At 53.4% G+C, this 24,576-nt stretch overlaps 4 protein-coding genes across 15 annotated transcripts in view; all 4 read right to left on the bottom strand.

Moving 5' to 3' along the window:
* Positions 1-2,517: 2,517 nt before the first annotated feature.
* HSD17B1 (hydroxysteroid 17-beta dehydrogenase 1) lies at positions 2,518-5,926 on the bottom strand. The gene is made up of 6 exons (XM_061391888.1): positions 4,335-5,926; positions 4,054-4,221; positions 3,731-3,910; positions 3,456-3,549; positions 2,850-3,027; positions 2,518-2,767 (listed from the first exon to the last, which is right to left on the bottom strand). Exons 1-6 carry the CDS (start codon positions 4,429-4,431, stop codon positions 2,531-2,533), a joined length of 954 nt encoding a protein of 317 aa, XP_061247872.1. The 5' UTR covers positions 4,432-5,926; the 3' UTR covers positions 2,518-2,530.
* A 1,612-nt stretch (positions 5,927-7,538) lies between these two features.
* NAGLU (N-acetyl-alpha-glucosaminidase) lies at positions 7,539-14,568 on the bottom strand. Its single transcript, XM_061391877.1, has 6 exons — positions 14,126-14,568; positions 13,163-13,310; positions 11,787-11,933; positions 11,534-11,619; positions 10,152-10,408; positions 7,539-8,974 (listed from the first exon to the last, which is right to left on the bottom strand). Exons 1-6 carry the CDS (start codon positions 14,506-14,508, stop codon positions 7,770-7,772), a joined length of 2,226 nt encoding a protein of 741 aa, XP_061247861.1. The 5' UTR covers positions 14,509-14,568; the 3' UTR covers positions 7,539-7,769.
* A 3,275-nt stretch (positions 14,569-17,843) lies between these two features.
* On the bottom strand, positions 17,844-21,611 carry LOC133232466 (uncharacterized). 4 transcript variants are annotated; one of them, XR_009731386.1, is made up of 3 exons: positions 20,756-21,611; positions 18,655-18,805; positions 17,844-18,261 (listed from the first exon to the last, which is right to left on the bottom strand). XR_009731386.1 is itself a non-coding variant. In XM_061391886.1 (2 exons), exons 1-2 carry the CDS (start codon positions 21,609-21,611, stop codon positions 18,708-18,710), a joined length of 954 nt encoding a protein of 317 aa, XP_061247870.1. In that variant the 3' UTR covers positions 17,844-18,707. The 4 variants fall into 4 exon arrangements, 3 of the variants coding, with proteins under 3 accessions (XP_061247870.1, XP_061247871.1, XP_061247869.1); XM_061391886.1 differs by having other exon boundaries at positions 17,844-18,805; XM_061391887.1 differs by lacking the exon at positions 18,655-18,805.
* Positions 21,579-24,576, bottom strand: part of ATP6V0A1 (ATPase H+ transporting V0 subunit a1) — a 55,524-nt gene continuing 52,526 nt past the window's right edge. For all 9 annotated transcript variants that reach the window (XM_061391858.1, XM_061391862.1, XM_061391865.1 and 6 more), the window contains one exon: positions 21,579-23,157. In XM_061391858.1, the coding sequence (XP_061247842.1) occupies positions 23,064-23,157 (94 nt within the window). In that variant the 3' untranslated portion in view covers positions 21,579-23,063. The remainder of the gene's footprint in view (positions 23,158-24,576) is intronic.

Raw genomic sequence — 24,576 nt, 5'->3', positions numbered from 1 at the left:
ATGCCTCTATACCTGGAGTGGCCCCTGCAGCTCGTAGAGAGGTGCGGTGGGAGCAGGGGTCCCCGCTGGTCCCTGGTATACAGATGGGTCTAACCAGGGCACCCCACCCACTTGGACTGCAGTTGCTATTCTGCCCAACAATGACATCATCTAGATGGAAACAGGAAGGAACTGCAGCAGCCAATGGGCTGAATGCAGAACAGTTGTGCTGTTCTAAACGATTAACCCCTCCGCAACAAGAGAAGCCACTGTAATGAGAAGCCCCTGCTTGCTACAAGTAGAGAAAGTCTGCACACAGCAATGAAGGCCCAGCTGAACCAAAACTAAAACAATGAATTAAAAAAAAGAATTGCACTTGCGTGCACACACACACACTCACTTGCCTGTACAGTTGGTGAAATGTGAATAAACTCTGGCGATTATAAAAATAAATAAAGGGGTTTACCCTACAGCTTGGACAAGGGGAAGCTGAGAGATGGATAAGCCCTGGTAAGGTCAAGATGTGTGAAGACATTTGTGTTCGTATGCAAGAACCTGAGATGGTCCTCACCGTTTTCCACATTCTGGCTCATAAGGCACTGACATCTCCTAGCAATCAGGAAGCTGATCCCCTGCCTAGGTACAAGCTCTAGAAACTGACCCTTCAGTAGATACAACAGATTGGGTGCATTGAAAAAGCAATCACTGAAGAGCCTGGATGGGATGGCGTATTGCCAAGAATACCCAATTGCCCTTGAAATATAGTGACATGGTTCATGCAGTAACAGCATGACCTATGTGGTCTACACAATGCCCAAAGGAACAGCCAAAGGAGTCAGGGGGCATCCATCGGAGTTCCCAGCCAGTGATGGATTGGTTGTTGAAACATACTCTACTTGGAGTGGACCATGCACCATTAAAAAAGGGAAGAAGGTGGGAATTCCCTGATGGTCCCATGGTTAGGACTCTGCTCTTTCACTGTTGAGGGTGCAGGTTTGACCCCTGGTCACGGAACTAAGATCCCAAAAGTCACGTGGCCAAAAAAAAGAGATAGAAGATGAAGGTCTGGTCCCGCATACCCAGCACCTCCCACCATGCCCCGTGCTCACATCTGACAGTGCTGCATCCTTGGTCAATGCGCATGGCATGCACAACCAGGTCAAGTACCTAAGCCTGCCGTCTTCTCTTCAGGGCCATGTGAGCGCATTCTGTGCTCACTGTCACAAATCATTAGACTGCGGTCTTTGTTCCCTCCTTTGGCCTGGGGAAAGTTACAGCACACACATGCCCTTACTGACGGCACCTAGCAAGCCTTAAATGATAACCAACAAAGCCCGTCCTGAGGTCTCTAATGAGAAAGCTGTCCTCCAAAATAGGATGCCTCTGGACATTATCGTGCAAGGCTCCTGTGCCATTACCCAGAGTACTGTGTGTTCGTACCTGACGAGTCCGCTAATGCATCTTCTTTATTAAGCTCCTCCTGGAGCATCCCTACTACTTTCCTCTGTTTGCAACCTCCCCATCTAGTCTCTGTCTCCACCCCTCCTCCAGCCCCAACCTCAGAGGAAATCAGATCGTCTCTGCAACCCTGCAGGCCCTTTCAGTGGCTCCTGCCACTCCAGGTCCTTTTGCCGGCTTCCGGAAGGAGGTCTGCAGCCTCAGCTAGACCTCCTGGTGAGTCAGCTTCTGGGTGGGTCAGGATCCCTCCTGTTGAGTGTTGTCTAGGGCAGGGGGCAAGGAGGGGATGAGTGGGGCTGTTTCCTTTTTGCTCATTTAGCCTTGTTTCTTTTTTACACATCTGGCTTCTACAGGGTAACACAATGACAATAGTAATACCCCTAGTAGTAACAGTGTTAGTGCCTGCTATTAAGACCTCTAATACCAGCACTTTGAGGCACTATCTCAGTTCATTCTTACCACAATCCATGATATGTGTGTGCCTACAGCGCTCAGTTGTGTCTGATTCTTTGTGACTCCAGGGACTGTAAGCCCTCCAGGCTCCTCTGTCCATGGAATTCTCCAGGCCAGAGTACTGGAGTGGCTTGTCATTTCCTCCTTCTGGAGATCTTCCTGACCCAGGGACCAAACCAGTGTCTCCTGCATTAGCAGGCGGATTCTTTACCACTGCGCCACCTGAGAAGCCCCCACATAGGTATCATACCCATTTTTCAGGTAAGAAAACAGACTCAGAGAGGGTCAGAACGTTGCCTAAGGTTCCGTGACTCTTGGGAGCCACGTTACAAGCCGACTCTCCCCCGCCAGGTCCACCTAACTCCAATGGCTGCAGACACCCCTACGCCAAGAATATAGGGAATGCTCTACCTGCCCTTCGGGGAACTTGAGGCCTGACCTTAGGCTAGCTCCTCCCCTTTCTGGGCCTCGGTTTCCGGAGGTATCACTCGGGCTAACACCGTCTTTCGCGATCATCCACCCACTGTGCGCGCCCGTGGTCACGTAGGTCAGCCCAGTCAAAGCCCCTTTCCGTTACCCAAACGCACCCCACCCCCCGGGGCCGCAAAGGAGAGCGCGGGGACAGCAGCGGATTAGGCCTTTATTGCGGGGCGAGAGGAGCGCGGAGCTCAGATGCCTCCAGTTTACCGGCTTCTGCCTCCGCCCCGGCGCCGTCGGAGCCCTCGGCGGCCTTGTCGTGGAACGCTGACTTGTGCGCAGCGGCGACGTAGCTGGAGCCGCTGGGGTCAGAGAAGCGCAGCTGCACCAGTGGCAGGAATCGCTCGGTGGTGAAGTAGCGCAGGGCCGGGCGCCGGGCGCGTAGCGCCTGGAGGAAGACCTGCAGCAGCCGGAGGAGGCGCGCTGGCCGGGGCTGGGCTGGAGAACCCACCCCCGCTCCCGCAGTCCTGCTCGGCCCTTACCTCGACCACCTCCTCCGGGTCCTGACCCGCCTCACGTATGACCCTCTCGCAGTGGCGACGGTAGCGGTTGAAGAGGTCGCGAGTCTCGACGTCCGCGCGGTCCAGCATCCCGCCCAGGCCGCCCTCCACCTTCTCGGGGAACGGGGTGTGCACCGGGCCGCACTCGATGAGGCTCACGCTGCGGGCCGGAGAGCGGCGAGTGAGCGCGGGCGGATGCAAGCCCAGAAGGGAGGGCCTGAGGGGGGCTCGGGCTGCGAGCATTTATTTGAAAGCGGGTTTACAGCCGGAAAAGCGCCCCCACATCCCTTGGAGGTTGTGAGAGAGGCTCTGGCGTCAGAAGGCCAACCTGGCCGGGTCACTTAAAACGGTGTGACCTTGGGTCAGTCACCGAGCCTCTCTGGGCCTGAGCTGCCCAATACCGACGCCTCACCAGCAGGGTGGACAGGTGGAACGAGAGGACGCGCGCCAAGCGCCTGTACTGTGCCTGGCGCACAAGCAACGGGAGCCGCACTGGGGAGAATGCCTGAGAGCGGTTCCAACAAGATGGGGTGCTGAGGTTCCCAAAGTCAGGGGTCAGGGGGTCCCCGGGGCAGGGCGGTGACTCACTGGACCCCGAAGGGCTGCAGCAGAATCGCCAGACTCTCGCACAAACCCTCGAGCGCGAACTTGCTGGCGCAGTAAACGGCGTTGAAGGGAAGCGCTGGGAGGGAGAGGAGTCTGCTGGGGCGCGTCCGGGAGGGGGTCCGCGGGGAGGGGCGCCGGAGGGTCCCGGGGCAGCCTCACCAGGCCCCTCCCCTTTTATTGGACACCCTCTTCCCCATCGCTCTTGCTGAGCCACCCCCGCCCCGCGCGCCTCTGGCCCTTGGCCGCGTTCCGCTCACCCATCAAGCCGCCTATGCTCCCGGTCACCAATATGCGTCCCGAGCGGCGGCGCTTCATGTCCGGCAGGAAGGCCTGCAGCATCCGCACGGTCCCCGTTAGGTTCACGTCCAGCACGGCGTCCACGCTGCCCTCCTTGTGTGCCTCCAGCGGCCCCACCAGGCCCCGGCCTGCGTTACACACTGCGGGGAGAGAGACCCGACCCCGCCGCCTCACGCACGGCCCTCCTTCCCGCCCGTCCCCCCGTGCTCCGTGGGCTTCGGGACATTTTGGTTTGGACACAGAGTGAAGAAGGCTCTTGGGCTTGTTTTGCGGGGAGGCTCACCCAGCACGTCCACGCGGCCCTCGGTCACGCGTGCCTGGGCAGCGGCTATGGAATCTGCATCCCTCACGTCCAGCTGCAACGTCTCCAGGGAGCCGGGAAGGCACCCTCGGGACTGGGCGGCCTCCAACAGTGGGCCTTGTGACGCCAGGTCCCTCAGCGAGGCATACACTGGAGGTTCAGGGAGAGGACAAGGCTCTGAATTCCGGTCTTTCAGCCTTACTTAGGCCCCCTTAGGCCGAGAAGGAGTTGCTCCTTTCTCTCCACCCCGTTCCATCAGGTACCTTTGAAGCTCTGGGACGGGTCGGACGCCAGTCGCAGGGCCAGGTGTAGACCAATGCCGGAGGAACAGCCGGTGATGAGTACCACAGTGCGATCCATTGGGATGTGCACAGGGAGAGATCCCGGATATGCTGGGCTCTGGTCTCCGGGGATGGATATCACCTGCTTCGCTCCGCCCCTGCCCTCCAGGGTCCCCACCCCTTTATTATGTCTGCAGCACAATCTCAAGGCTGAGCCCTCCTGTGGGTCCCTGGCCTGCTCTCCAGGTCAAGGCAGAGAAGAGGGCCCCTGGCTTAGAAAGCCCCTTCTTTAAGTTGTTAGTCAGAGGGAGGGTGAAGTTTTGCACACAGGAGGTATGAAGCTCCCATGTGGGCGCTGAGTGCCCTGGGCAGATCTTGCCTTGGCAAGCCTCTGTCCCAGCAAGCCTCTGTACCACAGGGACAACTTTTTGCTAAAGTTAGCGGCTGAGGGTGTGAAAGTGTTTTGGAAGGGTATTCTTGGTTCAAAGGTCAGGTGTGTGTATGTGTGTTCAGTTGCTGGGTGGTGTCTGACTCTGCCACCCCATGGACTGTAGCTAGCCAGGCTCCTCTGTCCATGGAACTCTCCAGGAGTGGGTTGCATTTCCTACTCCAGGGGATCTTCTTGACCCAGGGATCCAACCCATGTCTCTTGTGTCCCCTGCATTGGCAGGTGGATTCTTTACCACTGCGCCACCCGGGAAGCCTCAAAGATCAGGAGTTAGTATTAAAGCTGAGGAAGCTTGGTGGCTGAGTGAGCCAGGAAGCAGCCTGATCTGGCTTTGACTGGTGAGGGATGTAATCCAACCTTGGAGGGAGTGAACACGAACCAATGAGTGAAGACGAGCTGATCAGCTTAATAGATGGTGTTTTGAGAGACAAGGACATGACAGATATAGGAACTATGCTGAGTGGCAAAAATCACTGCAGCAGACATGATGTGGCCATGTGCTAGTTAGAAGCTAATGTGACCCATTCTAATGTGATGGAAGGCTTTTGGTAATGCAGAATAACCCACTTTCAAAACAATACCAAACAGGTATTTTGGTAAAAACCTGTAGCAGCTTGTTACATTAGGGTGAGAAAAGAGAAATCAAAAAGCAGAGAAAGGGGACATATTGTAGTCCCCAAGTACTGTTAAATCTCTAACTGGGCAAGGGTCTGATCAAAGAGTTCTTTTAAGAATATTGGGTACTTGGAGATGAGCACTCAGAAACTGGACTGGAGAATGCTGCCAGGCTCTTGATTTTAATTTAAGCTACGCGTAAAGTATAACAAACTTTTGTTAACCAGACACATTTTTCAGTAACAAAGAATGGAATAAATGCCAGATATTTCCCCTGGGGATGTCCTGTCTCTTCAGGGAAATGTGTTCTGTATTCTGTAAATTTTCCCCTGGCCTAAATTAAATGACTATTTGTTCCAGACAAAGGAGTATTTATTAGACTATTTCAAAGTGACACTATCAGGGCTTCCTGGATGGCTCTGTGGTAAAGAATCCTCCTGCCAACGCAGGAGACATGGGTTCAATCCCTCATCCAGGATGATCACACACGCCTCAGAGCAACAAAGCCCGGGAGCCACAACCACTGAGCTCATGTGCCCTAGAGTCCTTGCTCTACAACAAGAGAGGTGACTACAGTGAGAAGCCCGTCACTGGAACTGGAGAATATCCCCCACGACTGAAACTAGAGAAAAGTTCACACAGCAATAGACCCAGCACAGCCAAAAAAGAAAAAGTCACACCAGCAGAAAAATGTCAAATAGTTCAGCTAGACACAGTCTCTTAAGATTCTGTATGTCCTGGCACTTTAGAAATGATATGCCACTGATGTAAGATTCACCTTTTTCATTTTTTTCAATATTTTATCAATATAAAACTACTGCCACATCCTTTGGAATTCCCAGGTGGCTCAGTGCCTGCCAATGCAGGAGATTCATGTTTGATCCTTGGGTAGGGAAGATCCACAGGAAGAGGAAATGGCAACCCACTCCAATATTGTTGCCTGGAGAATACCATGGACAGAGGAGCCAGGGGGGCTACAGTCCATGGGGTGGCAGAGTCGGACTTGACTAAGCACGTGTGAGCACGCCATATCCTTACACTTTCTTCTTCAACTAGGAGTGTTCTCAAATCTTAAAGTGTTCTTGGGACTTCTCTGGTGGTCCAGTGGCTAAGACTCCTGCTTCCAATGCAGAGGGCCTGGGTTCAGTCCCTGGTCAGGGGACTAGAATCCACATGCCACAACTAAGAGTTTGCATGCTATGACTAAAGACCTCACATGCCGCAAGGAAGACGGAAGACCTTCCGTGTCACAGCTAAGACCCAAGGCAGCCAAATAAATAAATTTTAAAAATTAAAGTATTCTGTTTCTCATCATTAGCAAATGTTTTAGCTTTCTAAATATTTGCATTTAACGGTTGCTTCTAGGGTTTTGTTTTTGCAGTTTAGAAACTCTTAGGAATATAAAGACTTATCCCTTCTGCTTGAAACAGCAGGGGTGAACACTAACCAGACTAGCCTAAGTGAAAAATGAGAAGATTCTTCACTAAGCACAGTGATAACCTGATATAAGTTAGATTTGGAAGGAATGTTTTAATTACCTCTTCTAGCCTGAATACATGAATTCTTTCAGATCAGGAAAGACTAGACAAAGCAGCAGCAGCTGATTATAATTTGGTTTATGGTCTGTCAGATGTTCTGTGATAGGAAATCTGAAATGACGGTTAAAGGGGAAAAAAGTTCCATAAAATTTGCTGTAAGCGATATAGAGGCTTGTTTTCTGAAGTATTCTTATAAGAAAAACAAGTATTTGTGAAAATGGTTTCCGTGTCAAGTATTTGTCAATTAAAGCTGAACTGTATTCTATCCTTGTAATATTTCATTATTTTGAAAGATTTATATAATCAATTCTGGATGTATGACCAATAAAACTAATAAAACAAAACACTGAGGAAGCCAAGGCAAGCGGGCAGGGAGACCTGACCTCACCAGCGCCCAGGCTACAGACCCGAGTCCTCGCCGGCATCATGACATTGACATTCTTTTTTTGTTTTTGCTGTGCCACATGGCATGTGGGATCTTAGTTCCCTGACCAGGGATGGAACCTGCACCCCCTACAGTGGAAACAAGGAGTCTTAACCACTGGACCGCAAGAAGTCCAGCACTGACATTCTGACACACCCATCTAGGTGATTTACCAGTTTATTAAGTTGTATTAAAACAGTACTTTGATCCCGAATTTGGGATGTGGGGGAAGGCAGCTCAGCCCCTCCAGATAGTCCGCGCCTGACCCCATGGGTCAGTGAGTTCCTTCACTCAGGCCTGCGGTGCTCCTGTGACGCCTGCCCAGCCCCAGGCCCTGGAAACCTGCTCAGGTTTGGAGTCTGGGGAGAAGGTGGCTTGAGAGTGGTTAATTGTCAGAAGGAGACAGCCCGGGGGTAATATTTGAGGAAGAGCTTCTTGACCAGGTCCACTGTGTCTCCTTCAGGCTGACTAGGATATCTCCTTGTGCCAAGGACAAAGGTCTGTTCGAGTTGGAAGGCGTTCCTGTCAAACTGGTGCTGCTGGAAGGGGACACCCTGGACCAGGCTCTCCACCAGCGTCTCTGTGAAGAGCCGCCAGCGGGGGGCGTAGTAGTCAGCCACCAGTCCTGCCAGCTGCTTGTTGGCGTAGTCTAGGATGTTGCCCTCTGGCCCCCACAGGGTCAGCTGGTAGCGGCTGTTCTGCTCATAGAAATGGGCCTCAGTCTCACTGACTGCTGCCTGTCGGGCCTGCTCCAACCAGCTGCCCAGCAGGAAGTGGCAGTCACTGGCCAGCACCTGGTCAAGGGCAGGCAGGAGCTCATAGGCCAGGATGCCTCCTGCCCTCGTCAGGGGAACCAGCTCCTTCTTCAGATAGGCGGTCCTCATCTCTTCGTAGTACAAGCTGACCAGCTCCTGGACTGCCTGGCGGGTCACGTCTACCAGGTCATAGCGGAAGGCTGGGCTGCTGGCCAGGGTGGAGGTGGCTGCCAGCAGCAGCCGCCAGGCTTCAAACACATCTGATCGGTTGTACCAGACAGTGGTGACCATCTGTAGGGATGGTCGCCTGACCAGTGGGCTGTGATTGTGTCCCCGGCACTCCTCGCCCGAGCAGTTGTAGACACTTCTTAGCAGCAGCCGCCACGCTGCCTCTGCATCCCCATGGGAAACCCCATACCGCCGGGCTGCAAAGCTGGTCACCCAGGCCCCCAAATCGGCCACTGGGTCCTTCTGCCAGCCCAGCTCGGCCATGAGGGCGTAGACCACCTCGTTCTGGCCGATGCCCTCGGGGGCCATGCCCGTGCCTACCATGGTGGAGTTAGGGAAGTGGCGGGCAGTTGTGGGGCCTTGGTTCACAGACTCCAGGGCCCCGAACAGGCCATGGTTGCCCCCGAAGTTATGCAGCATGCACCAGATGAAGGGCTGGCCCTGGAAGGAGGCTGTGCGGACGTACACGGGCTGGCTCTCAGCGAACAGGTCCAGAACGAGGAGGCGGCCACGGGGCACGGCACCCAGCACAGCCGCCACCTGGGCGGGCCCCCAGAACTCAGGCTGGTGCTGGAAGAGCCAGCCTTGGAGCAGCCACACAGCATCAGGGTCCACTGTGGGAGGCAGAGGACAGGAGGGTGATGAGAGGAGGGGGGCAGGGAGTATTCACCCCACTTTACAGATGAAGAAACAGAGGTCCAGAGAAGTTAAATGACTCTATCACACTCCATCATGTCCCTGTAAATCATCTCCCCACCCGCGTTATCAGGACATTTCATCACACATACCCTTCCCCTGGGACTACCAGTTGAGTACTGCAAAGCTTCAGGGAGCATCAGAATTACCCAGAGGCCTGGGCCCCAGCCCCCCTCATTCTGATTCAGGAGATGGGGGAGGTTGAGAACCTGCAATCCAACAGGCCCTGGGGTGACGCTGCTGGTCCCAGACCACACTTGGAGCACCGCTGCTCAAGGAAGCCTGAGCCAATTCACCCCAATCTGCCCCTTCCCAGCTGACACAGAGGCCTCCCCAAGCCATCCCTGACCTGGCCCTTCTCTTGCCCTCCCTTGTTAGTGGCTGGGAGGAGTGCTGTGTTCCTATCTGTGTACCAGGAAGGGCACCTTATTGATTGGGGGCACATCTCTAACCTCTAGCCTACCAGCATACACATGTGTGCGTGTGTTAAGCCACTTATTCATGTCCAACTCTTGGCAACCCTGTGGACTGTAGCCCTCCAGGCTCCTCTGTCCATGGAATTCTCCAGGCAAGAATACTGGAGAGGATATGCACACCTTCCTCCAGGGGATCTTCCCAACCCAGGGATTGAACCTGTTATCTCTTGTGTCTCCTGCATTGGCAGGCAGGATCTTTACCACTAGTGCCACCTGAGAAGCCCTCAGCATGGAGGTAGAGACCAAATAGAATATTTTCAATAGTCAGCACTTAATGACACTTTACTCTGGGCTGGGCATCAGTCTATTTATGAGCGAGCCCCTTTTGTAGATGAAGCAGCCGAGGTACTGGGAGGGAGGGGAGCTGCTGCAAGTCTCGCAGGCAGGAAGTGGCAGGGCCGGTGAGGGAGCAGGGTGTCCGCTCCAGGGCTCACCTCTCAATCACAGCGTGACTAAATGAGATGATGTTTGTGTACAAGTGCTTGGGAAATGGTACAGTGCTGTGTGTCACAGTGAGGTGTTACAATTCCCCATCCCTCCTCCCAACCCCCTGACCTCTGCCACCTCCATCTCGAGGGCCCAGGGGACTTCCCTTTCTCACCTCCCACTGGCACCGTACCTGCGGTCATGGCCTGGTAGACAGCAGCGGTGGCTGCAGCCAGGTAAGAGGGCTCCGAGGACGGGGGCTGCATCTCGTTGAAAGTGTCAGCCCCGTAGATGTGGTCCGTGCCAAACTCTTTGGTCAGCTCCCGCAGGAAGAGGCTCCCCACGAGGGGGAAGAGAGGATCTTCGGGAGCCAGGAGGAAGGAGCAGGAGTAGGAGCAGTTGAAATGGCCCCAGTTGCCCATCTGGGTGACATTGACCTGAGGGAACACCCTAGTGCGGGGGAGGGGGTAACAGTTCAGACATTTACAGTCGGAGGCCGATGCAGTCCTTTCCTCTAGCCTCACTGACACCTGCCGTTCTGGGAGCCCTCATGCCTCTGGGCGTTTGCCCATGCTGTGCCCTGGGCCTGGAGCTCTCGCTTCCCCCCTCCCTGCTGATGCATCTGGTTACTCCTTGACATCCTTTTCGTGTCCCGTCTGGAAAGCTTTGGCTGTCTCTCCTCCTCCCACAGAGGATGAGATGGTTGGATGGCATCACCAACCAATGGACATGAGTTTAAGCAAACTCCAGGAGATAGTGAACGCCAGGGAAGGGAAGTCTGGCCTTCTGCAGTCCACAGGGTGGCAAAGGGTCGGACAGGACTGAGCGACAGAACAACAAGAAGCCCTTCCCTATGGCTTAAATAAATGATACCACCTCTGCGCTGAGCCATTGCTGCTCCTCTCTTCCCCAAGCAGAAGTGACCTTGATGGAGAATTGGGCCACATCCATTCCTTATCACTGGGTTGTATCCCCCTGGCAACGTGTCTCCCACCAGGAGCAGGGTCTCTGTGCACCTTCGTGGCTGCATCCCCAGCCCCCAGCCCAGGGTCTGCTCTGGCAGCCCCAGACAGTCTGACAAATGTTGGCTAAATGTACGAATGAGTTTCTTGCCGCCGAGCTGAGAAGGCCAAGGAGTGGCCAGTGGGGCCAGCAGCATGTGCTGAGCGCTGAGGGCAGTGGGAACCAGGCACTTATAGGCCCAAGGAAGGTGATAACTGATGCTGGGGGCCCCTGGCAAGGCTTCCTGAAGGAGAGGAGGTCTCAGTTGGGCCTTGAAGAAATTGACCAGCCACAGTTGAGGATGTGTATAGCACAGAGGAGCAGAGGAGCACCCCTACCATCACTAAGAGCTGCCATTTGCTAAGACTCTGTGCCAAGCCATACATATATTTTACAAGTGAGGAAACTGAGGCCCAGAGCAGTCAAGGTCACATGGCTAGTCAGTAACAGAACTAGGAATCAAGCCCAGGCCTACATCCAGAGCTTGAGTTTTTCTTCAAATAGTGTCTCGCAGGGGAACATATATTCTCTCTCTGAGCTGAATGGGGAGGGGGTGGGGGTGGGGTACATCACCTGGTGAGAGCCTTGGGGACATGCCCTGCAAACGCCGGCAGCACAGGGATCATACCAAACGAGCGCATCCGGTCAAGGATTCGATGCTGGGAGGAACAGACGGGGTGGTGGTGAGCATGCCCGCCGCCCCCCCACCCCACCCCGCCAGGGGGAGGTCTCCTCTCTCCCAAGGCACACAGAGTCCCCCTACTCCCACCCCAGACCTGTGACTATCCAGCATCAGTTCTGCCCCTTCCATTCTCCATCCTTTTACCTGCAGGTAAAGCTGCTTGAGGTGCCAGGATGGGGGCAGGGGGCCACTCCAGGTGTGCAAGTTGCCCATGCGCCCCCAGGCCAGGAAGGCAGGACCAGTGAAGTATTCATCAATCTCTGTCTGGGTCAGACCCAAGGCCAGATACACCTGAGGAGGAAGGCAAGCCCCACACATATAAATCACTCATCTCTATTCACTGATTCATTCACTCGACAAACACACATCCCTCTCTTCTCTGTGCCCTAGAGTTCCTAAGACAAGCTCTGATCCCTGCCTGCAAGGAGCCCACAGTCCAGAAGAAATAGATCAGTTAGCAGGTGAGTTTGCGAATGTCACTCTTGGTGCATAGGTGGGGTGAGGCACAGAGGGGTTCTCCCTCAAATGGGGAAGGGGCTTAGAAGGCTTCATGGAGCAAGCAGCCTAGCATGATGGGTGAGGGCAGCTCTGCAAGGAGCTTAAGCAGCCCCAGGTGCAGCCAGAGCTCTCAGGGCTCAGCCATGGAAGCTCCCAGGCTGGGCAGAGCCTGATGGTAACAGGGAACTCCTGGGTGTGTTCAAAGTTGAAGGTCTCCCCTAGATTCACATTTCAGAAATGACACTCTGGTACAACTCTGAGAGCCAGGAGTCTTGTTTTGAAAGGAAAATATTTCTTAAGAGAGCTCTCTAAGTGCTAATGACCAGGAGGTCACTAAAGAAGTGTAATTTATGCATGTCTCAGCCAGAATGGAATCTGACTTTTTAATCTGATCAAGTCATCCAAAAGGCCTCCTAGAAACTCAAGATACTTATCAGGCCTTTACCCTAAAATAACTTGCAATCAATGTCTGCCAGTCACAATTCCCATCAGGGAACTTCTAACAGTCTCATGGCTTCCAAAAAATAAGCCCCTACTTCTCTTTCTCAGAGCACTCTTTCAGGTATCTGAGCCTGTGTTTCCCAAATGGCAATTAGTAAAGTCTCCCAAATAAACTCTTCTTATATGCAGCCTCTTGCATTATTTTTTGGTTGATGCTCTTCAGAGGCTGTGGTGGGCAGGCGACCAAGGAGAGGAGACTGAGAGCCTGAACTGGCGCCATGAAGAAGGATGGAGAGGAAGAGGACAAGGCAGAGCAATAGCTGCTAATGAAACAGAATCCAGAGAAGCAGCTGACTGACCCAGGTGGGGTGGGGAGACAGGGAAACCTGGCTTCTTAATGTTTACTGGGGGTGCTGGGGTCCAGCCCTGGGGAAGTCCTCCCACGAGTGTGTCTCAACCATGGAAGCTGGGAGGCTGGAGCCATCACTCCTGCTACCAACACTTCTGGAGCCCTAGTCTCTGTGCCAGATACTGAGCTGATGTGGGGCAGGCAGGACACCTGGGGTGTGGTTGGCACCCACCCGCTGCCAGATGGCCTCCTGGCCGCTCCAGGCCAGCGCCAGGTTGATTCCATTCAGCGCCATCCAGTCGATCTCCTGCTCCCAGCGGGCCCAGTCCCACCACAGGAAGGAGTAGCTTTGTGTGCACACATTCTGGTAATAGCGGTACCTGCAGGCAGGGGCAGGAGCTGGGGCACGGCCCTAGGGGCAAAGAGGAGGTCTCTCAGCCCTAAGGGTACACAATCGGGGGAAGACCTGGGGGAGCAGCTTGCCCTGCCACCCCAGATGGAGCCCAGAGAGGAGTGACTCCGGGTGTGGCCTTTAGACTACTGCTTCACTCCGGGATCCAACCCAGATGCAGCAGACACTCTGAGGCTTGAGCTTCCGAAGTGTCCACCCACCTATCCCCAGCACTCAGCTCTCTAGCCTCCCAGATATCTGAGAGGGCACATTCCATTTTCATTCCTACTCTGGGTACAGTGTGCCCCTGCCCTGTAAGGGGGATCCCTTTCCCCAAAGTCTAATGGGGAGACAGCTGTGTGAACCCATCATCTCAGGACAGTGGGGCAAGCGCTCGAGCAGAGGCCTGTGCCAGGCTGGGTGTCACTCCTCAGGGAGCATCTTCGAAGAGAGGGTGGGGTAGGAACGGAACAGCATTTACTGCTCACCGATCGTGCACCACAAATTCTACACCCCGCACCGTGCAAATCATCACAATAAGAAAGGCACCACTGCATGGTAGAGGTCATTGTTTCCACTTTTCCGTTGTTTCCCGCTGAGGCTCAGAGAGGCCAAGTGATTTACTCAAGGATACTCAGCTTTTAGAATCAGAGCTGGAGTCTGAAGCCAGTGCTTGCTAGCAGCCGGGCACTGGGGCGGGGCGGGGCCTTCGGCCCGAGGGGGAGCCCCTGGCGGGGGGAGGGGGCGGGAACGGGGGCAGCGGGAGCTGTAGGGGAGCCGACCGGCGGGGTCCGGTCGCGGTACCTGTTGGGTGTGGCCTCGGTCAGCTCCTCCGGCACAGCGGGCAGGGGCTGCGGTAAGCGCAGCTGAGAGCCCGACCAGGCCACGTGGCAGCCGCAGAAGTCGCGCAGGTATCGGTGGAGCCCCGCGGCGGCGGCCACGCCCGTGGAGCCGAGCACCTGCACCCGTGTCCCGGCACCGCCGCCGCTCAAGCGGTAGGTGTCCAGGCCGGACTCGGTCGCCAGGGAGCGCTCCACCGACACGGAGAAGGCGGCCGCTGGCCCGGGCCCCAGAAGCCGGACTAGCAGCTCCCGCACGGCGGCCGCCTCTCGGGCCTCGTCCCCGGTCGAACCTCCCGCCGTGAGGAGCAGGAGCCCCAGAGCCGCGGCCACCCCCATGGCCTCCATGGTCCAGCGGTCCTCAGCCCGGCTGTGGCCCCGTGGGGAACCAATGGGGACCGGGGACCAGGGACCAGGGCCGGCCCGGCCGCGCCCAATCAGCTGCGGGCCTCAGGTCACGTGGAACTGAAGGTAAAACCCGCCGGCGACCGGGAAACCCAGCTTCGGGGCCCCGCACCAGCTTCTTGTGGGTGTTTTCCGACCACACTCGGTCCAAGAGCGCGTGACTCTAGTGATTTCAAAAGTCCAGGATGGGATGTGACTCGCAGCCTTTCACAAGCGCCCTTGGGTATAATGTGCTTTCACGTACAAATCACTTTCCTTCCATCCATCCTACCATTTGATAAATATTTGACATTGATTTTGTACCAGGCACTACCACCCCTCTCCTGAGACCTACAAACCAAGTACTTATATAAACAAAGATTAATATTATACAGTTGACCCTTGAACTGTGCGCGTTAGGAGTGCTGACCCCACTGGCAGTTGAGATATAACTTTACAGTCAGCCCTCCTGTATCCAGGGTACTACACCCGCAGATCATATAGTACAGTAACTCGTATTTATGGGAAAACATTCCTGTGTAAGTGGACCTGTGCAGTTCACATGGGTGTTGTTCAATGGTCCAGTGTAGTTGTGATGCTGTGCGGGGTACCCAGCCAAAGGCTTCCAAAGGGATGTGACATTTAATCTGCATTAAATTGGGATTGACTAGGAGAAGACAAAGGGGAAGACCATTCCTCGAAGAAAAAAATACACATATGAATACCCAGGAAGGGTAAGGAAAGAGCTGAGCAGGTTTGAGGAACTAAAAGGTCAGGAAGTCGGAGGACAGATGTGTCATGTGAGCCTGGGCTGACCAAGGAGCAGGGTCTAGTGGATGTGTCAAGGGCTCTCATGTGATCCCTAAGTGGTAGCAGCTGCTGAACAGGACGGGCGTTATCTTTTTTTTTTTTTTTAACTTCTCATTTTATACTGGAGTATGGCCAGTTAACAATGCTGTGATAGTTTTAGGCACACAGCAAGGGACTCAGTCATACATATACATGTATCCATTTTCCCCCAAACTCCCCTCCCTTCCAGCCTGCCACGTAACATTGAGCAGAGTTCCCTGTGCTATACAGTAGGTCCTTATTGGTTATTCATTTTAAATATGGCAGTGTGTACATGTCCATCCCAAACTCCCTAACTAATCTGTCCCCCCATCCTTCCTCCCTGGCAACCATAATTTTGTTCTCTGTGACTCTTTCTGTTTTGTAAATAAGTTCATTTGTATAATTTTTTTTAGATTCTGCATATAAGGGATGTCATATGATATTTCTCCTTCTCTGACTCACTTCACTCAGTATGACAATCTCTAGGTCCATGCATGTTGTTACAAGTGGCATTATTTCCTTCTTTTTAATGACTATTATTCCACTGTGTATATGTACAACATCATCTTTATCCATTCCTGTCAATGGACATTAGGCTGCTTCCGTGTCTTGGCTGTTGCAAACAGTGCTGCAATGATCACTGGGGTGCATGTATCTTTTTGGACCATGTTTTCTCTGGACATATGCCCAGGAGTGGGATGGCAGGGTCACATGGTAGGTCAACTTTTAGTTTTTTAAGGAACTTCCATACAGTTCTCCACAGTGGCTGCACCAATTTACATTCCCACCAACAGTGTCAGAGGGTTTCCTTCTCCAGGACGGGGATTATCTTCATTTTACATACTGGGAAACTGAGGGCCAGAGAAAGGAAGTAACTTTGAGAAGATCAATGACAAGTAGGACAGCAGGACTAGGACTAGAACCAGAAAGTCTTAAGTCTCAGATGAGTGTTCTTGCCACCATCCCCTGAGAGATGCAACATTTCATGCTGCTTACTGGCAGCGAGGGGTTGAGTAGGGCTGTGTGGTGGCCAGGAGTGGTGGGCCCTTTGGAAAGACTGCACTTTCTAAAAGGATTCTGAGCCCTTTTGGAGGCAGGTGCAGCTTTTACCAGATTGTCAGGCCTGAGTGCAGCTGCTTAGAGACAGGAAAGGGGTCAGAGGAGGGTTGCCAACTCAGGACATCCAGAGGGAATGTGGGAAGCCACTGAGCTTACCCTGCCCCCTGCCCGCAGGTTCGGACTCAAGCTATGGTGCCCACGGCCTTGTTCCTGGCTCAGTGGGCAGCAAGTGCAGGAGGTGCGGCCCTGTTCCATTCCACTCAGTTCCTAGTATCAATCAGAGGCTTTTCAGCTTTTTCTGGAAAGGAGCTCCTCGACCTGCCCAGAGAGATGGGTCCTTGTGGAGCTATAGCTTGTAGCCCCCCAGGCCCTTCTCCACTCCAACACCCGCTCCAAACACCTCTTGCTCCAGGTGAGATTCAGCAGACTCTCCTCCTCCAAGGACCTGTTTTGCCAGTAATCTGGGTCTCAGGGAATGCACTGCTTGGGGGAACTGAGCTGCAGGTGCACCGTCAGGCTCAGGTTACCTCTCTATGGGGCCTTCATGCAGAATGGCAGATGGTTGCTGGCAGGGACAGCAGGTTGGGGACCCCATCCTGGGGGTTGGTAGCACATTCGCAGCCTGAGCTCATGGGATGTGTGGTGGGGGCCTCACCGATTAGTCCAGTGCGTCACACTGTCTTTCTTCCCCACCAAGCTGGGAACTCTTTGAGGACAGTAGAGGGCTGGCTGAAGAAATTAGGGTGCATTGATAGGATGAAATATCAAGCATTTGCTTTTTTAAAAAGTGAGGAAGATGTATTGGTGCTGATTTGGAATGTTCTGCAAAGTATATATATATGTATTTTAAATAGGTCAAATCACTGGATATAGTGCATCCGTCTTTTTTTTTTTAATGCTGTGTAAAAAGTGCTAACCTTGCCTAGGGTAATGGGGTGGACAACTTTATTTTTGGCTGTGCTGGGCCTTCGTGGTGCGTGGGGCTTTCTGTAGTTGTGGCAAGCAGGGACTGTTTTCTAGTTGTGGTGTGCAGGCTTCTCATTGCAATGGCTTCTCTTGTGGCAGAGCATGAGCTCTGGAGTGCGGGCTCAGTGCCCGTGGTGCAAAGGCTTAGTTGCCCCGAGGCATGTGGAAGCCATGTGCCCTGCATTAACAGGTGGATTCATAACCACTGGACCACCAGGGAAGCCTGGAAGACTTACTTTTACATTAGGCCCTTTTGTACGGTTTGAGAAGCCACCGCAATGAGAAGCCTGCAGTCTCCTTTCTCCTGGGTCCTGGTGCACAAGGTTCTGTTTGTGCCCTCCAAGAGTCTGTTTTCCCGTCCTGTTTAAGTTCTGGCGGCTCTATATGGTGGGGTTAATGGCGACCTCCTCCAGGAGGGCTTATGCTATTGGGGAAACAATGGAAACAGTGACAGACTTTATTTTTGGGGGCTCCAAAATCACTTCAGGTAGTGATTGCAGCCATGAAATTAAAAGATGCTTGCTCCTTGGAAGAAAGGTTATGACCAACCTAGGCAGCATATTAAAAAGCATAGACATTACTTTGCCAACAAAGGTCCATCTATTCAAAGCTATGGTTTTTCCAGGAGTCATGTATGGATATGAGAGTTAGACTATAAAGAAAGCTGAGTGCTGAAGAATTGATGCTTTTGAACTGTGGTGGTGGAGAAGACTCTTGAGAGTCCCTTCAACTGCAAGGAGATCCAAGCAGTCCATCCTAAAGGAAATCAGTCATGAATATTCATTGGAAGGGCTGATGCTGAAGCTCCAATACTTTGGCCACCTGCTGTGAAGAACCGACTCATTGGAAAAGACCCTGATGCTGGGAAAGATTGAAGGTGGGAGAAGAAGGGGACAACAGAAGATGAGATGGTTGGATGGCATCACCGACTTGATGGACATGAGTTTGAGTGAACTCTAGGAGTTGGTGATGGACAGGGAGGCCTGGCGTGCTGCAATTCATGTGGTCACAAAGAGTTGGACACGACTGAGCGACTGAACTGTACGGTTTGATCCCTTTACCATATGACACATTTCATTGCTTTTTCATTTACTGTGTGTGAAACAAATTGTCCACGCTCTCCACTCCTATCTTACCTCTTTCGTTCCTGCCAGCCTGCCCTCTGCCTATGCACCCTTCAGATCTCTTGGCCCTCTGCCCTGCCAATTCAGTTCCCTACCTGTGACAACCCCCCTAGGATCCCACCTGCCTTACCTATAAAGAGGAATGAGTCCTTCCCTGTCTGGCCACCAGGGAGCAGCCCATGCCTAGGCCTTGCCTTTGGAAGGCTGGAGAGGGGAGCTCCAATGCTCTTTCCACACCACGCTCCTGGGCAGAAAGAGGTGCCATCCTGCCCTGGTCTTCACTGAGGGACAGGAAGAAGAGACGGGTCCTGAAGATGGTGATGGAACTGTCCCCTATCTTTATAACACTGAGCCCAAAGCCACCCTCTCCACACTGTTCTAGGACCTCAAGAGGACATTCACTGATGGGGGCACAGACTCACTCAGCAGATGTCTGGGGTCCAGGGATTCCACAAAAAGGGGAATCAGGGTAAAGGTCTAGACTTAAAAACAGGAGCAATGGGAATTCCCTGGGGTCCAATTGTTAGGACTCAGACCCCATAAACCAAGGGACCAAGAGAGACAACAGAGCAACAGAAAGAGCAACAGAAAGAGCAACAGAAAGAGCAACAGAAAGAGCAACAGCCACCGTTCCCCACCCCACCCCAGGGCTCCTGGGGATTCCCTCTCTCAGGGCTCAGTTCTATTTGGTCCCATCTTTAGCTGGCTGGGCTGGGGTCAGCTCAAGGCCACTAGATCCTAAATCCTTAGCTAATGACCCACTGACCCAGATCTTTTGGGAGGCATTTCTTCCTGGGGAAGTCCTAGTTCCCCCTTCCTAGCCCCACTTTATTGATCTTATCAGGAAGTTTATCAGTTTAAACTCAATTTTTTTTTAGTATACCCACAGTTGTGCAACCGTCACCATAATCTAATCTGAATATCACCATCCCCCCAAAGAAACCCTGCCTGCAATGCCACCCAGCAACGGGTACTGGGCAACCACAGATCTACATCATCTCTGTAGATTTGCCCTTTCTAGCCATTTCACATAAAAGGAGTCATACATTATGAGGCCTTATGTCTGACTCTGAGGTCCATTCGTGTAGCATGTATCAATGTTGTTCCTTTTTATTGTAGAATATCCACTGGATAGATACACTGCCTTTTGTTTATCTACTCATCAGCTAATACACATTTGGGTCGTTTCCATCTGGGGCTATTATGGATAAAGCCACTGTGAGTGCTTGCACACAAGCCTGTGTAGACATTTTTTCATTTGCCTTGAGTAGCTACCTAGAACTCAAATTTCTGGGTCCTAACTTAACCCTACATTTTAACATTTTGAGAAACTGCCAGGCTGCTTTCCAAAGCAGCTGCACCATTTTATGTTTCCACCAGCAGGGGATGGGGCTTTCAGTTTCTCCACAACCTTGTCAACACTTGTAATTGTCTTTTAAAAATTATAACCTTTTTAGGTGGTGTGATGTCTCCTCGAGATTTTGATTTGCATTTTCCTAATGACTTACGATGTCAAGTATCTCTTCATGGACTTATTTGCCTCATATTTTCTTTGGAGAAATGTGTACTCAAATTCTTTGCCCTTTTTTAAAGATTGAGTCTTTGTCTCTATCACTGAGTTGTGAAAGTCCTACATATATTCTAGATATAAGTCCTTTATTAGAGATATGCTTTGCAAATATTTTCTCCCACCACGAGGGGTGCCTTGACCCTGTCCTTCAAAGCACTAACGTTTTTTAATTTTTGCTAAAACCCAACTTATCTTTTATCTTTTTATCATTTGTGCTTCTAATGCCATTTCTAAAAACCACTGCCTAACCCAGGGTCAGGAAGAGGTACTCCTATGATCTCCTCTAAAATTTCACTTACATTTAGGTCGATGATCCATTTTGAGTTAATTTTTGTATATGGTGAGTCACAGTCCCAATTTGTCATGTGTGGATAGTATTCTGGCCTGGAGAATTCCATGGACTGTATAGTCCATGGGGTCGCAAAGAGTTGGACACTACTGAGCGACTTTCACTTTCACCCAGCTGTACCAACACCGTCTGTTGAAAGGACTGTTGTTTATCCATTGAATTATCTTGGGCCCTGTGTGGAAAACCAGCTGACTATACCTGTTAGGCTGTTTCTGAACTCTCAGCTCTATTCCATTAACTCCAAGTATCTATTCTCACTAGGCCTCCCTCTTTGAGTCAGTAGCAGAGTGGAGGTTAAAAGAGCTCATTTACCTGAATGGTCCCTCTCAACTTTCTGAGGAGCAGATGCTGGGTGTTGAGCCCAGGCCTGTTCCAGGGCAGGTGGCTTGTCAGAGACGAGATGGTTTGAGGAGCATGGCATGAACAGGGTGTTCCTGCCCCTCCTGGAGCAGCAGCAGTTGTCAACCTGGTGCTCACATTCCTGGGCAGCCCATCCCCTAGAGGTTTGAGAAGGCAGGAATGGAGAGGGCGGGCTGAGAAAGAATGTGGTCGCCTTACATGGCTGTGAGGAGGGAGAAGGCGCCCGCCCTGCCCACCCCGCCAGCCGGGACAGCCTGTTGGCCCTTGGGCTGCCTGCCTCAGCACCTCGAATTCTCCAGCTGCCCTGAGGAACCAACCCCCCAGCAGAGTTCCACCTACACCAAGGCCAAAGGCAATCAGGGCTAAAAATAGCCAGGCAGTTGAGCCCTGGAGAGCATGCTCGTAGCAGAGCTCCGGAGAGGAGGGTGGGCAGACACCCAGGCCCCTGCTCCCCCTCCTCCCCGGGCTGTTTGGGTGTGTGGTGCAGAAAAGGGGGTGGTGATGGGACCCCAAGCCCCTCCCCTACATGGGTGGTGTCTGCAAAGCTGCCTTGGCTCAGGGAGGGTGGGATGGGGGAGTGGGAAGGCCCCTGGGAAACTTGAGATAAGGTGAGAATTTCACAAACTGCCTGGCCAGGGCCACCGCAGCTGTGGCCTTGGATCACAGAAAAAGCAGCAATGCTGGCCAAGGGAAGTGGAGGGGGTAAGATACTAGTGGACTCAAGAGGGTTGAGTGACACGGGAGCCATGGGCACACAGACGGGCAGCCTCCCTGATCGAGTCAAACACACTTTATTCAGCACAGGCATGTCTGAACAGAGGGACCTTGGCAGGATTCCTGATACAGAACTCTGCTTCTAACCCCTCTGTCCACAGAGCAAAGGTCATCATGTGAACCACAGGGGCCAGACAGGAGGGGCTCTGCACACGGGCTGGGTCAGGTCACACTGGCTGGCGCAGGGTGAAGCTGGGGTGGAGCAGACAGCCTGGGGAGTCACTGAGCAGCTCCAAGCAGCTCCCTTAGACAAGTGTATGTGTGTGGGGCTGACCAATTTAGGGGGTCCTCTCCATCACTGAAGGTCTGCGAATCAATTTAGCTAAAGCGCCCAGGGCTGCCATGCCAACACATGATTAAAAGGCCCCAAGATCTGTCTCCTGCTGTGGGGGAGACTTGAGATAAGGTGAGGGGGAAGTAGGAGAGGTAGTGCTCAGGGCCATGCTGCTCTCAGCCACATGCACTGGCAGCCCTGCCAGCTGCCTCCAACCAGCAAATAAATGGTAAATGCCATCGACCTTCCCGCCTAGGACTCACTCACTGGACGTGGGGTTGTCAGGGAGGTAGGGAGGGGCACTGGTGGGCAGAGCAGGCAGAAACGCCTTGATGACTACAATTCTGAGACTCATAATTGGGGGTGGGCAAGGTCTCCCATCTGCACCAGGAAAGGGCATCAGTCTGGAACCTCTGTGCAGAGGGGTGCTTGTGGCAGGGCCCAAGCACGGCCTGAGACTCAGCCAACCAAGGGAGCCAGTCAGGACCTCTGTCTTGGGTTCTCCCAGCTGTGCAGGTTATGCTGGGTGCTAAAAGGGGAATCTGGGAGGGAGGAGGGGAAGGTGTGAGTTCAGGGTGCGCTTAGGAAGGTGGTGTGGGATATCTACGGACACTCTGGGCTGCCAGGGAGAAGCCACGCTTGCTGGCGCAGCTGGGTTGAGCTGAATTCCTGATGGACAAGCACTGAAGATCAGAGCGAATGGGTGGAGGACAAAAACACCATCTCCCTAGACCCCTTGCTGCTAATCTAAGAGTGGGGAGTGTTAAAGAGGACCCCACCCCCAGCCAGGAAAGAGAATGGCAGGAGCAGGGGCTCAAAGTCTGGGTGTGGACGGTGGAGGCCCCCCCTCTAAGTGCTCTTGGCTCTCGTGTAAATGCACAAATGTGTTCACCACCAGGGGGCAAAGAAAGAATGAGACAGAGGCTGGGAGGGCAGGCTGGGTGCCCAGGGTGAGTGGGTGTGAGTGACCGTCAGGGCGTAGCTTCTCTAGAATACCACTACACTACCACATACCAAGCTGCGGGTGGCGGGGGACCAGGGGGAGCTGGGGGACCTGGATCGAGCTAAATGCCTCACAGGTGGCTGGGGGTAGGGGATGGGGATGACACAGGTGCCCTGACACCCAGGGATCACAACCAGCAGGCAAGCGGAGCACAGCTAACCACCGTGGCGGGGAGCAGAGGGCAGCCGGGCACACAGCCCCTTGGGCGCTCAGTCATCAAACTTCCCTTCCCGGATGTGCTCAAAGGAGAAAGGCAGGAACTTGAAGCCAGTCCCGCTGTAGAACTTGTTCTGGAACTCCACCCTGGAGAATGGGAAGAAGAGAGTGTCATTCCACAAAAACTTTGGGACTCTACAGAAAGATGTCCCAACCTCAAGTTCCTCAAGCCCCCGCTGCCCATGAAGCCCAGACTTCAACCTGCTTCCAGCCCGTGATGCCCAGGGCCTGCCCTCAGCAAGGGCGCACTGCACCAATGTGTTGATTTGGTCTGTTCCTGCTCTGTCCTGCTCAGCAGAAAATGTGTATATGCCAAACTCTGCAGAAAGCTGGGTGCAGAAAACCTTCAGTTGGCCTGAGCCTCTAACAGTGATGGGGAAGAGTCCCCCAACACCCGCTCCTGGCAGGGCCTGGTGTGGATCTCCAACGGAAGTGTCCCACATGGAGTGGTGTGAGCTTGTGTGAGGAACCCTGGCAGGGACCACTGTTCGCTTGTTTTTATCTCTTCTCAGGGGAGGAAGGAGAAGCAAGGGTTGTGAGTGAACAGTGGAGGCTTTCGATTTAGGGGAGGAAATTCCCAGGAAAGGGGGAAGTTAGGAGAGGAAGTCTTCTCAAAGCAATGGCAAAAATATTCTCCAACTACAAAAACATCTGAGAAAGAATTCTTCTCTTGGGGACTGAAAGGAAAAACAGCTTTAGCTCCCTTCCCCGGCAGCTCAGCATCCAGCCCTGATGGTCTCCCTGGGCCCTTCGAGCTCTGAGGGGGCAGGAAGGCGTCCACGCCTGGAAGCAGGGCCCGGCTGCAAGCTCGCCCTGGATGGCTGCCCAGCGACCAAATCACCACCAAATATGGGCAGAAAAATGCATGATTCAGAGGATAAAAAAGCCAAGGAGAGCTGCCCTGAGGAATAGTTTCCACTCAATGCTGTGTGACCCTGGTGGCCTGGATCCCTGCAGCAGTGAGCCGCGCGGAGCTGAGGCAGGCTGTGGGCAGTGGGCACCAAGACACTCTCCACCTTCCTGCCTCTCATTCAGCCTTCCGCCAGGGTATTCTCCCTCCAAGACAAAGCAGGAAATCAGTGAAAAGGAGGTGGGAAGGGGACTGTCTGCTGTGGTCCTAAGAGGTCCCCAGAGGCCCCTCAGCCCTGGGGAACTGGATTTTCTGTGTGAGCACAAGAAAAGGCAGCCCTTCACCCTGATCCCACATTCCAGGGGCTGCGCCAAGGTCCCCAGAGCCTCCTGACCCCTGGAGGAGTCCGGTCAGTGCCTCGGCCATGCCCCCTCAGAGAGCACGGGATCCAGGAGGGGGTGCTTCAAACTGAAGTCAGTTGCAGGTCTCAGCCCCATGTCCCAACACCCCCATGATGAGGGTCCAGCTCCAGACAGCTCCTCTGAGGAATGCCATGGGGGTGGGGGTAGGTTTCGGCTTTTCCTGGCTCTGAGGATGAATTCTCCATGCTGGGTAGGCTGTGCGTGCACAGGCAACAGCATTTCATGTCATTCAAC

This window comes from Bos javanicus, chromosome 19, assembly GCF_032452875.1.
Source record: "Bos javanicus breed banteng chromosome 19, ARS-OSU_banteng_1.0, whole genome shotgun sequence".
NCBI classification, from domain to species: Eukaryota; Metazoa; Chordata; class Mammalia; order Artiodactyla; family Bovidae; genus Bos; species Bos javanicus.
The sequence above is the reverse complement of the archived record's forward strand: the minus strand, read 5'-3'. Positions and strand labels throughout refer to the sequence as shown.